Source organism: Thunnus albacares, chromosome 17, assembly GCF_914725855.1.
Source record: "Thunnus albacares chromosome 17, fThuAlb1.1, whole genome shotgun sequence".
Taxonomy (NCBI): Eukaryota; Metazoa; Chordata; class Actinopteri; order Scombriformes; family Scombridae; genus Thunnus; species Thunnus albacares.
This window is the reverse complement of record NC_058122.1, coordinates 16,730,937-16,745,991: the sequence shown is the minus strand read 5'-3', so window position 1 is coordinate 16,745,991 and position 15,055 is coordinate 16,730,937. Positions and strand designations below refer to the sequence as shown.

The 15,055-nt window shown below is 40.1% G+C and overlaps 1 protein-coding gene across 4 annotated transcripts in view; it reads right to left on the bottom strand.

The window, feature by feature from the left end:
• The window catches only part of LOC122966335 (cytohesin-1), a 39,978-nt gene that overhangs the window by 18,497 nt on the left and 6,426 nt on the right, over positions 1-15,055 (bottom strand). The window contains exon 1 of one of the 4 annotated variants that reach the window (XM_044330456.1): positions 7,110-7,370. The exons of 2 other annotated variants lie outside the window; for them this stretch is intronic. In XM_044330456.1, the coding sequence (XP_044186391.1) occupies positions 7,110-7,137 (28 nt within the window). In that variant the 5' untranslated portion in view covers positions 7,138-7,370. Of the gene's footprint in view, positions 1-702; positions 787-7,109; positions 7,371-15,055 lie in introns of those variants that run through there. One more of the 4 variants, XM_044330458.1, reaches the window with a different exon arrangement.

Genomic DNA, 15,055 nt, shown 5'->3' with positions numbered 1-15,055 from the left:
GGCCTCTCAGGACATTCCTCAACAGGGCCCGATCAGAGGGACTGATGGCTGGAGCATCCTTGGCTTTACTTCTCAGTCCAGACTCAACATTAATTTGTTAGTCATCCCAGCTTCCTGAAACCATCAAAATCATCCCTTTTGGGCCATTAAGTGGGATTATGAAGTCTTCTCCTGTCGTAGTCGTAAAGGTTTTGCCTCCCACTGAACTTCTGCACTTTTATTGCTCAGATATATGATCCCAGAGAGGCAAAAACACCTTCCCACCATCCCCCATATACACACAGACACACCTCACCCCCACTGACAGCACCACACAGCCCAATCATTGGCCTGCTGCACCAGCACTCAATCATCTCAAGTGTCTCTGGCCTCAACCACAACGCAACAAGCCATAAGCCAGATCAGGCTGGAGAATGACAGGACAGCTCAGACACGTGAGGAAAAGTCAAACCAGGAGTACTTTATATGATTCCCATAACTGTTATTGATCTGTGTAGCATGCATTAGCCCCAGCTTGACTGATTTCATCCTCAGCACTGTCCAAGTCTAGAGGGGGTGAACGTGGAGTCAGTGAAAACTGAAGTCCCACATGACAGCAAGTACCAAAGATGACAAGCTACACAAACAGACTTGTGGGAAATAACAAAAGATCTATTAACCAAACAAACACATAAGCAAATTTCTATAGAAGTGCGAACTAACCCGAGCGAGAATTCCTCCAAAGTGTCAGTTTTCTGTCTCCACTGAATCTCTCCTCATTTATATTTTTAAAAATCCAGCAGTCCCTTTTTTTCTTCTGTCAGCTCCTGTGACTTAACGCTGGTGAGCCGGACGTCCACATGTCAAGTGGCAGAGAGAAGGAGCCTGCTCCTCCAGTCAGGGAGAGAGATATAGCCAAGTTTTCTCAACTGTGTAGCACAGCTATCAGCTCCCAGGCTGCTCACAGCACACTGACACAGTCCATTTAGGAAAGAGCCCTACTCACTCACTACCTCCCTCCTCTCTCTCTCCCTCTCTCTCCTCCGTCCTTCTATCTCTTTCTCTCCTCTGCTGTCACTTGCATTAACATAGAGGCTCCACCCAGTGGTCATTCCCCTTCTCTGCCTCCTCTCTCTCTCTCACTCACTCACTCACACACACACACACACACACACACACGCAATGGAAAAACTATATAGGCACATCCACATGACTTTCTTACAATATTGTACAATATTGATAAACTATATTGAATTAAATGAATTGTCACTTTAAACTAGTATTCTCATGTGTTTATTCAAATATTTTGGGAGAAATCTGAGTTAGTAACTAATTTGTATCAAAATTGATGAACATGAACACAGACACACTTCTCTTGGTACTCAAAAAGTATTGCAGTTGGGCAACCAGCCCTAATGACTGGATTCATGGATTACACGGATAAACAAATACTGATCGGCCGTAATGCCCATGCTTCAAAAACATTAAAACACATAAGCCCCCCCCAAAAAAAGAAAACATAAAAACTGGCTTCTGATAAAATTTCAGAAGCCAAATTTCAAAAAGGTATTAAATCAAAAGTCATATGTAGCTAATTATATACAATCTTTGTCCAGTTACTAAAGAGCTACCATGCCAAAAAAAAGACATACAAGGACATAAAAATAATATTGAACTTGTAGTATTTCTTCTTGTTCCGACACATCCGGTCATCTTCCATAGAGACAGAGAGGAAGCCATAAACTCTTGCCTGACCTGTTGTTATGAGTCAGCACTTCAAGCCAGGTCTTCTCTCTCCTGACCAGTCATGCGACCAGTCATACTATCATTATCACCTCCAAACTCCCCTTTAACAATGGAGTCTGTGCTGAAGACAATCATGTATATTCTTTTTTTTTTTTTTCCTTTTTAAAGGGGAGCACAACGGCATTACCCTAATGCAAATGATGCATGCCGAGACATTGTGCAAGATTCCCAGAATTCCTCCTCGTCGTGTCCCGGGATGTGTGTTTTTACAGCATGAGTGTACACTTGCCTCGGGTAGGTCTGCAGCGCAGAGCAGACATGAGCGCTTGTCTCATGTCTGAACAGAGTTGGATGAGTCAACCTGGAGCCCTCTGCTGTGCCGGCTGCACTCTGCAGTCCCACAGATGACAGAGCTTCCTCTGACTACTGTCAGTATGGGAGCCATGTGTTACTACAGCTGTGTGATTTATATCCTACATTAAAAGGATATAACCTAACCTAACTTCAGATTAAAAAAAAAAACCAAAGTATAAGATGAACATTTAATAATTATTCAGAGAGGAATCCTTTAGAAGAGACAGAAGCGCCAAACAGATCATGATACAATACAGATATAAGGTGTTTCACTTTGAAAAAGAGATGTCTGGACTGGAAAAACCTGCTCACTTGGTCATACTATTTCTATTAGTATTGTTATTATTCTCTCAAAATATGTAAAAACTACAGCAGATCAAGATCAGGCATGTTGTCTGAACATTACCAGAGGTTCTTCTGGGAAATGTAGAAAACCATTGAATGAACCTTGAGTAGATATGTCAGGATGGAGGAGTATGTAAATATGTATGTGGTGACCATATTCAGTGTATGTTCCCTGCCTTTTTTTTTTTAAAAGGAAGAAATGTCTATCCATGACTCATCACAGATTACAGCCTCAGTGTCTATAAAGAGGAATTTTCCCTTCTCAGGTTGTTTCGTTTGGAGAATCTTTAGAGGCACGGAGAGATAAAAGTAATCAGTGTTTCAAAGGAAAAAAAAAGCAGAAATATTCACATATCTTTCTTATTCCTTAGATCATCTTGTGATCTTTTAGATGAATCCTGAAACCCCTTGTGAGATCCTGACCCCGATGTTGGGTACCACTACACTACACTACACGGCTGACGACATCAGCAATGTTTTTTGGCGCCTTGTCTATCCAATAGAAATGACAATTTCAGGAAATAACGTTTTTACAGTGAAGCTTTTAAGTAGCTACCTCCGTGAGCTATTTAACCCTGTTGCATTAACGTGAGTCGTGTATAAGTCACGCTATAGAGTCAGAGGATTGAGATGACACAGAGGAGGGCTGCTCAAACAGGAATGACCCCTGCCACTCCCCCAAGAGCACATTAACATCCTCTATTAGTTCACAGTTAAAGGGTCCGCTAGCTGTGTTAAGGCTGCTGTGAAGGAATGCTGGGACCAGAGGATGTGACTGGGTGGGAACTAGAGCTGAAGAATGTATAGCGAGGCCTGCCACCACACACAGCTTCAGTGTAAAGCAAACATACGGACGACTCAACAGCATAAACATCCTGCAGCTGTACACACAAACACACACACACACACACGCATACACGTACAATCCATCAGTATGGACACAAAAGATAAGCGTTCTTTTAATAATCTCCACTCTGTTTTATTGGCATTTATCAACGTTAATTGTTTTTAATAGGACAATGTGGAGGCTTCTCTGTGTTGATCCTCAGAAGCGGAAGTGCTATTTCTACCCACAATGCACGCCTTTGTCCTCTGATGCGGCTGGCCTTGATTCTTATCGGGGCTGACCAACTATCAACATCCTCTCTCGCCGCTCTCACCACTGAATCTCACACAAACACACACACACATATCCACAAAAAACACATGAGGGGGTAGCTGGAGGATCCATAAATATATATATATTGTTTTGTTTTTCAGTTTCTATCAATCTGCAGCTTCAGTTCTCTTTTCTCCGTCTTTCTTTTTCTGTGACAGTGTAGATAATACAGCCCACACACAACTCGTGGGATGTCACTTCCTGTCACGCATATCGTCGAACTCTCGGCTTCCTGTTTGTGAGCCTTGCACATAGTTCATGGGAGGAGTAAAACCTGTGGCTAAACCCACCCATCCTGTGGGAAATGAAATAACAGACATTCTTTCTTCTTTCTAACTTTAATTCTTCAGCTCTGTCACAACATGATGGTGTTCAGGTGTGATTTGAAGCCAGGGGGGGGTCACCAAAGGACACCAACAAAGCAGCTATACAATTCGGCATGCAGGGTTGAACTGTTTACATCTTTCACAAAGTTTCTATGGTGCTGGATGTTTCTCATTGTCAAATGTATTCTTTGTGTTTCAGAAAGAGACAACACACAGTCACACGAACATGAACTGTCCCCTATCATTTGTAAAGTCAACAAGTAATCAGAAATTATTAGTATCTGCTTTTTCATGTCAGGAACTGCTTTCAGTTGTACCTAATTTTTCTGCAGCCTAAACAGCTACTAGACTGTAACCAAATTCTGACTTGCATTAGATCTGTATTTGATAGGCAAATCAGAACACTCCTGTTTTCGCTGGGGAGTTCCCGCCAGGCGCCATTTTGATTTTCTGGGGCCTATCAAGAGTTTTGTCCTGTATGAAGAAAGTAACTCAAGGCGTGTCTATACCTGCTGCAGACAAACCTGAAAGTCACTGATATCAGTGCTGGGAGAGAAGAGAGAAAAATGAACTGCAGGCTAAACTGTGTAAGACAGACCAAAAAAAAGTAGAAAGAAGTCAAACTGAGAGATTTTGGTTTCCATTCCTGGAGAGAGAAAAGAAAAGCTCAGCTGTGTGTGCATGTTGCTGACAAGAACATGTTACCAAAATGAGGCCCAGTTGCAGAGTGGCTGAGAAACTCCTGCCAGACTCCAGTCTACAGTATCCTCTCATATACTTAAAAATTGAGGACCGGCTGACCTGGCAGTGGAAGGCAGAGGTTATGGCTACTCACAGGCCTGTGTGATGACAAGTTTATGAGAGAAAATATAGCCTAGCTCTCATGCAAATTATCTATAACAGTCGACTGTGTTAAAGGTAAATGTGGTGACATTTAGAGCACGTCAGGTAGCTAAATCCTATTATCCTGACAGGCAGCAACATGAGCAACGACCAGCAAGTTTCATAAAAGCTGGGGAAATCTTACTTTTGCTTGATATGATGATGAGGAGGAGGAGGACAAGTCAGTGATTTGATTTAAAAACAAAAAAATCTACACTTCTTTCAAGCTGGATCTTAACATGGAAATGAATTCAGTTGGTTAATTTGATTTTGATTCTAATTTTTTTAGTCTTTTGTCATGTAAAAAAATGTTTTTGCTGATTACATGTTCACAAATGTGAAGGTCTGCTATTTTCTTTTTAAGATCATTTCTTTTATTCTAATGAAACTAAGGGAATATTACAACAAATCTGTTGGATCTGGTTACTTATAATGGACAAATATTGTAGTCTAAGTGGTTATTTGATTTAAATGTTTTTACTTGTCAACATACAATGTGATATCTGATGTTGATTGTCATGCAAGCTGAAGACAAATTCCTACTTTTGTGCAACAAAGTTGGACAATAAAATTGTTTTGATTTAGATTTGATTGAAAAAATTCGATAAAAAGAATTAACTGTGAAAATCATTATGAATGTAGTCCTACATTTAGCCCAATGTAACTGTGGCTGGCAACAGTAGCTGTTTTATATCATTATTTTTGTGCCTCTTTCAATGACTGATGATACTGCTCTAAAAAATGTCAGCAATGTAGCAAACTGAGTGTTGCTGAGCTACCAAACCTGAGACCTGCAAACACACAACACCCTGCTGTATAGTAAATACACATTTATCAAATTGGATTATAGCAGTAACTATACAGAATGAACACTGGCCTGAGTGGAGGGGAGGGCTGCAACCAATGCAGAAAGAAGGCTAAAATATGATTATGGGGAGAAGATGACGATTATCAAACCACCGGGGCATTAGTGCCAGGCAGGGCACATTGTTCTGCAGCGCCCATTAGAGCTCTCAATGCTGCTCATTAGGGAACCATTAGTGACAACTACTTTAACTTCCCAGACCACCCACCGCTAAGTGGCAGAGACAAATGGACTTGAAGAGAATCGACTGCTCCTCTCTCTCATCTCTTTGCCTGTAAAAACAATGCAGTAGTGTGCCAGCTAGGCCACTGAGGACCCTCTCCATCAGCAGCAGCACATAACAGGATCAGTCAGTCAGACGTTCACTGTTCTCTAACACGATTAGCAGTGACGCAAGTCAAGGGTGCTAATTAATGCTGCCAGGCTAACCAAGCCAAACAGATGAAAAGCATCACACTCAACACTGAGCAACAAAGGCTTTCTGTTTGACTTCAAAGGCTGCACACTCATTTACGTTAATAGGTTTTGTTGTGATAATAAAATAATCTTATGTAATAGAATTACAATCACACTTTAATACAGATTAAATCAATAATATACAATCATCACAGCTGCTGGGTTCCTATAGGAGTAATATAACCTTGAAAATCCCGTCAAAAGGGAGGAATAATAAAGAAAACATATATGTAACATGAATGATAGTGTGCTGCTGCTATGTGGACACTGGAGGAGTTAACTGTCTGCTCCCACACCTGTTGCTGCTGATTGCTGAGCATTCACTGAAAAATGACACTGAGCATGTTCGCTCTGAAGCAAAAGCTGTTAAACTGTGTTAACACTTTTCCACTAAAGCTAGGCTATAAATGTGTTACTAAGGCATTTATACAAGCGGTTACCAAACAACACCCACAGTGATAGAATCTCAACCTGCAAATATGGTTGAGATGCATACTTACAGCAGAATGACAAGTTTTAAACGGTGGCAATGTGTTAACAATTACTGAAATAGTCAATGCAAAACACAAACTTTAAATGGCATTGCTAACCTATGGGGTCTTTTTTAAACACTCAATGGTATTATATCTTATTGTAGATTGAAAACAGAAATGATAAAATGTTAAATGTGTTTCTTAGTGAAGGCATGGGAAGTTTAATCTTTTAGGAAAAACACTGGGGTTGATAAAATATGCAGAAAGTTGACTCAGTGAATACAACAGTGGTGGTACAAATGGCAGAGTAAACAGTGTCAACAAGGCCAAACACAGAGAGAGGATCGAGCTCTCAGTGCACACGTTTGATTTCTGAGAGTTACCTTAAAAAATTCACCCATAAAAATAGCCTCACATAGTTTCAGACGGCCGAGTGAACTTCCCGTAACGATTTGTTCAACTAAACACAGTCCCGTGGAGCCATTTAAACAGTAACAATGCATTTCCTTGACAATTTCACTCACCAACACCGTCTTCTGATTTTAACACCATGCTGCCTGAGCCTCGCAGGTCCGACTCCACGAAAGTTTCAAAGAGGTTTCCGAGCGTCGAAAGTTTGACCGGATGATAATAATATCGATTAATTTGTTGTTCTTGTTTTAGTTTCTATCGCAAAGTTAACAAACACACCGGGGGGAATGGCTTTCCTCGGTAAATGGAGGCTGCGGCTCTGTCGACAGCTCAAGGGAGTGGTTTTAAGAGACGATTCACGTCACGATGTACTTTAACCAGCCAGTCTTTCCTGCGCGCGATCCTCTGTCAAGACCCGCGGTACAAAAACAACACGCTTCCGGTAAGCACTTTCATTATAAAACTCATATGACGGAACGCCATATGGTACCCCAGCTCAGTGGTTCTCAACCTTTTTGGCGTACATCAGGCCGCGGACCCGTATTTGATACGATGTAGGCTCAGAGATCCCCAACTGATAATAACTGTCTACATTGTAGATTGGCAGATTAACAGTGAAGAGTGTGAAGCCTATGAACAGAATAGTCATTTTTATACATTCGCTCATTGGACTAACTTCTAGTCAACGAAATAATAGTGAAATTAAAATGTTCCCCATTCTTCTGGGGACCCCTGGAAACCCTTCAAGGGCCCCAAATAATTCATTTGAAATAATTGAGTTGAATTACATAATGAGCCATCTTTTATTTTTGCACCTTATTTGACTGGGGCTTAATCTGCATCAAGACATTTTAGAATATGCTCACCCCCAGAAAGAATTATATATATAATTATATATATGTGAAATAATGAAGATGCTTAAAAATACTATTAAATTCAAATTATACAGATACTTTTGTGGTGATAGCTCAGAGCTGGATTTTGAGACAGTTCACTGAGCAAGCCATGACCCTCCCTGATGGATGTGGACATCTACACTCACACAAAAAGAAAACAAAAAGAGTTATTTGGTCATATTTATTTAAATAAAACGCTCGAACACTGTAAATGTCAGTCTTGTTATGAAATCTGTCGTGCAGCTCTGCCACATGGGCACAGAACAGCATCTAAACACTGAATTGAATAATGGACTGATGCATTACTGTGAATGGTATTGCACACGTACATATAGTTTAAAGCAACAACATGCATTTAAATACATGATATATTAAAATAAATCACTCACTCTACCTACCCTTCATCTTTGAGTGCATTACATTTCTCATGTCTCTGCAAATCAATTCAAACTATTTTTAAAATAACATACTGGGTTGCAAGAAATCAAATGGGTCTATCATAATTAGCTATCATTTTAGACTTTTATTTTGAAAAAACACATGCTCCATATCCGGTAATAGTCTCCAATCTCTGTGTAATTAACTCAGGCTGAAGGTGCAGCAAATGGGTCAAATGACGCGTCGGCCGCCTGTGGATATCTGTCCTGTTGCTTTGGGCACTTCTCTCTCTCCCTCTCTTTCTCTCTCTCTCTCTCACACACACACACACACACACACACACACACACACACACACACACACGCACACACACTCACACTAAACTGTTGTTGGGACAGGGTTGAGTGGGGGCAGGGAGAGTGATTGACACACACAGATAGGTTACAGCAGTTCATTGCTGCTGATCTTGCGCATGCATTTCATTCACCACATCCGCAAACAGCAGACAGACTTTTTACCTCAGAAACAAAATACTGTGAAACACCTGTTGACTATTCACACGAAGGAAATTCCTGTACATTCCCATAGGGACTTTAACTCTGGTATCTTTACAGAAAGTCATTTGAAACTTCATTTATAATAACATTGTCACACTTTATGTTTTTTTTAAATATCTGTGATATTTGTTATCCTCCTAAAAGCTACAGTGGGAAAAACTGCAGCTATTTTTTTTTAAATCACACAGGATGTTTCAGTGGTTCAAGTAAAGAGTTGTTTGTCATTATTACACAACTCCAACAAGAAATGTGTATATACGGATGTGTCATTTATGATGAAACTGGTTCTACCAAATCCTGATTAGACTGAGCAACATGTTTTACACCTGATGCAACTATTCATTATCTGTTCCGAAATAAACACCTCCTCTTTTTTTTAATTTATTACTTTTGTGTTTCATCCTGGCCCACCAACAGACAGTATATTCACATTTTATGCTGCCTGTGATCAAAGGTGCATCTGATGGAGGTCTCTTTGTTCTAGTAGGGAGACATTTCTTGGCTGCATATTTTAGGGGAAAACTGAGGGCAGATAGCAGAGCTACCCAGCTTTCCAGTCCCTTGTTAAAACTGAATAAATCAGCCTGTTATTTGTATAACACCTGCACGAATGTGCTGCTGTCAGATAGGAAAGGGCCGAGCCTGTCCCTGCCTGTTGATGAATACAGGAGGGTTAAGAGGAATGCTACGCCGACAGCCACTGAAAGAGGCCAGGTAGAGGGAGAAAACAGCTCCTCTATGTTTTTCTTTTTCTCTCTTCTATCCTATCTGATGATGCACTGGGAGAAAACAATGTGAAAGCAGTTGGATGTTTGTATGACTAACCACCAATCCAGGAATCAAGACCAAACACTGGAATTCACCTCTTGTCTGAAGATATTGCCTCAGAGAGTAAAATCACCAGGACATCTTAGAATGAAAAGCCCTACAGACTGCATGGCCACTTCAGTTGAAGGGCTCTACTTGATGGCATGGCCCGTGAATGCCTCAGTTGTGCTGCCCAAACTCAACAAGACAATGTAGTCTGTGTGAAGTGAACCGTCTTCACATAAAGGTTCAATTCATTGTTACGGGTTCATCCTTTCCCCCGGGCACTGCTGTAAATCTGTGCTAAAGCCCAGAACAAGTGAATGCAGAGAGCCGTTTGACCTTTAAATGAAATGATCATGAGCTGATATCAACACATGAAGTAAATTGTTGTCTGCAACTTCCTAATGTACACAAAAGACATGCAGAACTGAAATGCTGGAATAAATGTGAGTGTTTGTGCAAACGTCAAATCAGCGTCATACTGGATTATCAAGTATAAAGAGGTTTTTGGTCTTGCATGTTAAAAGATGCAGCTGATTAGTGGCTTCAATGAGTCGAACAAATTCCTCTTGAGAAAGTTTATCCTTTGTTTTATTCACACGTCTCTGTTGCTCTGCTGTTGGTTGAACAGGTTTTAGTTGATGCTTTATTGTTTTTCCGTGTTCTCACAGTGTGATTCAATTTGAAAATAGCTAACAGGAACATGTGACAATGTAAAGTAATACAACACAGTAACAACACAAACTATAGCCTCAAGAAAAAAAAATGTATCAACACCTCACACAGTTTCTACAAAAAATAACGATATAGGCTTTTCAATATAAGTATTTCCCTGCAGTGTTATTTGAGAACTTACACAATCTTCTCTGTCTACAATGAAGAACTGATAGTTCAGTTAAAAATCAAGACACACCTTTTTTTGACAGTGTGACAGCAGCAAGAGGAACCCTCTAAATCTGCATAAGCTGAAATAGCTCACTAACACCCAGGAACACTTTAACTTCACACGAGCTTTGCTCATATTATGAAATATCAGTTGTTCAATCTTAGCGCACTATGTTAAACCCTTGGATTACAGACAGAGCCAATCCTGAGGAGAGATCCTGGTTTGAAAGGCGCCTCTCTGCCTGTCTGCTGGCTGACTGTGTAATCAAACCTACTGATTGTAAAGAGCAAATCAGCAGGAGAGAGTGTGTGTTATCATTATTCCTTATAGATGTGATCACAAAAAAAGAGGATAAGAATAATGGATGCAGATAAAACAGGTCAATTGTAAATTGAGGAACTTTAAGTCCACTTTAAGACCTGACTTTAAGTCCATAGTATGAGCCAAACTCCAAAAAAAAAAAAGGATCCTACACTTCCCAAAATGCAACTCGAAAGTGTATCTCTGTTAGATCCCCATGTTTGGTAAGCACCCATGTCCTTCAAACACTCCCAGGCTTTAAAAATTTGTTGTCTTCAAACTCAAGCCAAAAAGCTTCTACACCCTCCAAAAGCAGAGACGACATTATACAAGTAAACAAGGGTGTCCCCTGAATTGAATGCTTGCCTGGAGAAAGTGGTGACTGGTTCCAGCTCTCTCAGCTCTCCATAATAACAACTATAACGGCACAATAAGGTCAATCCTGAAACCACAAGGCTCGGTTATTGTACCACAAGGTACAAAGAAACAACACAGTGACAGTTTGCTAAGTTACAATAGCAAATCTGCAATTTTAAATCTATGTTTTAAATTAATTATATGAAATTGTGAGCAAATCATCCCTACCCGTCCTATGAGAAGAAATACCAATAGTGACCCCTGCTGATCATTTTTATAAATTACAGTCATACCTGCAGAATTAAAGAGAGGCCAGTGAAAGAGTTCCATGAAGAGACATTAACAATAAATCAGTTCCATAAATGTTTCACTTGCTAACAGTCCTGTTTTTTTTCTAGCACACAAACAAAATTCAGGCTTGTTGAGAAATGGGAGGTTAGTGTCCGCCAACTAGACACAAGTAAACACCGGGCATGAAAAATGACTCTGTTACCATAAAGATTACTATGGTAGACATTCTTTGGTATAATCTGTGGCTAGAGTTTTGTTGCTTTACATGTGACTCATTGCATAGGCTGATATTGAAAACCACAGCTTTCTTTTTGCAGGTGCAGTCAGTGGTAATGAGACTTTTGGATTGATCCGTCCTATAATTTTCTGGGTGAGAGAGGGAGGGCAGACCTGAACGACTAATTACTGACATGAGTCATATAACAAATACAATCTAGCTCTGGTGTCACTTTTACATATATATGAATGAGAGACAAATACGCAGTGAGTGGCTTATCCCATTTCGAATTATAAACATTCAAGCTCTATTTTAAATAATACATATCCTTCACTGCGCATGCAATATGTCTTTTACTTTCTAAGTAACTCATTTCACATTTTTTAATCCCATTTTTTGCCATTGTGTCAGCAGAAGAAAGGACAAATATCATAAAAACACTCAGATGGAGAAAAGTCTATTTATTATAACAGTACAACATTAAGCTAATGAATAAAGCAATAGGTGGGCCGTAAAGCAAAAGAATGAGCCACTCAGGCTTTTTCTATATAGCATCCATCAACTGAAGTCAACACTACACTCTACACACATATACATACAGAAATACTGCTGTCAGAAGCTGTGATTTCACAAATGAGTTTTAGGAAGAAGGTGTGAAATGCAGGGAGCTCCTGATGAGTAGGACAGTAGGACAAGTCACTCCTCCTCATGCCATAGATTCACAGCATTCTGCATACAAATTTGCATTTGACATGGTTACACCAACAAAGACTATCACTGCCTTGGTAGGCTATACAGCCTGACAACACGATTGTGCATGTAATTATCATTGTAAAACTGGGTATGCCATCATCTGTAATTAATTGTGCATGAGTATGACTAATAAGCAGTCTTGAGGAATCACAAAATAAGACCGCTGAGGACTTTTAGGCCTGCAGCATGTCTATACTGCTATGCATTTACAGTGCAACAACCACACTCTAAATAACCTCCTAGACAGAACAATAACCGCTGAAAAACATTATTTCCCTTCTGTGTTTACCAGACTAACCATGCTCCGTTCATCTCATGCCATTTTATCAAGATAAAATCGAAAAACCAAGAGAAAAACAAACTCTCTCACGTCACCAGAAAGATCTTTTTTGGCTTACAGAGCTGTGTGGATTTTATCTGCCTGTGTTTTGATACCCACACACTCCTCTTTGAAGTAGCTCACTGGCAGACTCTGTCTGTTTTAGCACCCAAAACACGTCAAACCAGTGGAAAACATTTCTGTCTCGTCTAAATCTTGTAAGGAAGCAACATAAATGTGAAATCTGTCTCATGTCTAAGATATTAACATTAATTAAGTGTGTATGAAGAGTTTACTGGTTGATTAGGCCTTCAAATCAGAGATATCTGTGCATTATTTATTATCATGCGAAGTTTTAAGTTTCTATCCCATAATCCAGTGCTTCCCCTTAAAAGGTTACAAGACATGATAGCAAGATAGAAGAAAAAGGGGAAAAATGATACACAAAGTTTATTTTCTTCTGATTTTCCTCCAATATTTGGGTTTTTTTAGTGTAAAATAGTGGATAGTTTTACCTCTTCACGCCTCTAAAAACTGATTGAATCAAACAATCTGAGAAGGGAACATCACTCTTTGGTTGAACTGCTTCCAGCTCATAGACACATGCAACCTGTGACAACAGATACACATAACTTTAAAGGTTCACAAGCCAACAAGTGTGGAAAACCACTGCCATAATAACATCAGCATCATCACCAACCATCACCACTGCACCATACCCTACTTTAAAAAAGGCTGATTTTACAAATAAATATTCAACCACTGACAGGGCTGTATATGCTCCCAAACAGGTCTCTGTGTCCTCAGCTGCCGCCACATCCCACACAAATAATTTCCATGTCAGTGAGCATGGACGCAGCCATAGCACACCTGCCTCACAGTGCAGACGGCCCTTTGCTAATATTAATCAGCTAAATTACTATCATGTCTCCTTTAAGCGGTGCACTGCCCGCTCTCACTCTCAGCCTCATGTGAAGATTAACTGGGCATGATGTTTCGTCACACTCACAGTAACTGTGAATGTTAAACTCTCAGTAACACTTACAGTTGGAAAGGGCACTGACATAACACTGTACATGTGCTTAATTAATATAGATGAAAGGGAGGAGTGACTGAGAAGACTGAAACATCAATTTATATCCCCTGTGAAACATGAAGATTCTGGGAAATTGACTCATTTCCCCAAAGACGCAACTACATAAGGTCAGCAGGAGAAGGAGCCAAGTGTTTTTTTCTTCTAACTTCTTAATCGTGTTTGCACTTGTTGTTTTATGTCAAACAGCATGCAGCTATATTTTAGGGTAGGTGATTTAATAGTGCTGCTGATACAATGTGAACTTGCTGGACAATCATTAGATGAGTCACACATGAATCACTTGTATGATTCATGATTAAAAAAAGAAACATCGACACTTGCAGTACACTGTCCAATCTCTGCCCACCACAAGAGGTCCAAAATGTAATGGCTGCCATCACAACATGAATGTTTTTATTACAATTTAAGCAAAAAAAAAACACCTGCAGGTGGTTGATAGCTTAAGTGAAGCCTTTTGAAACAAATCATTTCACATTCACAAAATTAAAATGACATATCAGTGTTCTAATCTAATTAAACTCACTTGAAAACACATCATGATGACTCTTTCTTTAAGTCATATTTGCTTGTGTGACAAAAATCTGTCAAGACCTAAACCACAAACCAGAACAACCCAGATTACTTCCTCCTTGAGTATCCAAAACTAATAAAGTCCACTCTTTTCACGCACAAACCCCAGTGCTGATTCAGGTGTTTTGAAATCACTGAGACAGCACTGCTTCCCCTTGCTATGCACTCAGTCAGCTGATTCACCACAACCCCAGCGAAGCTGCTTTAGTCATGTCAACAGTCTGCCAACACAGTTTCAAACACTTCCAATGGGAACCTGCACGCCACCCGCAGTATAACGTAATGCAGTTGCAACACTTAACAACCAAACCAACCCAAAAAAACACATCACACTTACACATCAGCTGCACCACTACTCTACAGAATGGAAGAACAAATCAGGAAATACGGAGACAGATGGTGAGTATAAACAAACTCCTAAAGAGGCTAAGAGACATCTTAGCCAGCTCCGCTCCTGTCTGCTCCTCCATCTGTAATTAACCGGGGATCACTGAGAGTTGTTTATCCAAGTTTAAGAGGTGATATCCAGTAAACACAGCACCGCCTGCATCCCTGTTATCTAAGGGCACAGCAACTAGTAGCGAGGGCAAGAAGAGACGTTCTCATGCACGGCCAAGCGAGACAGGAAC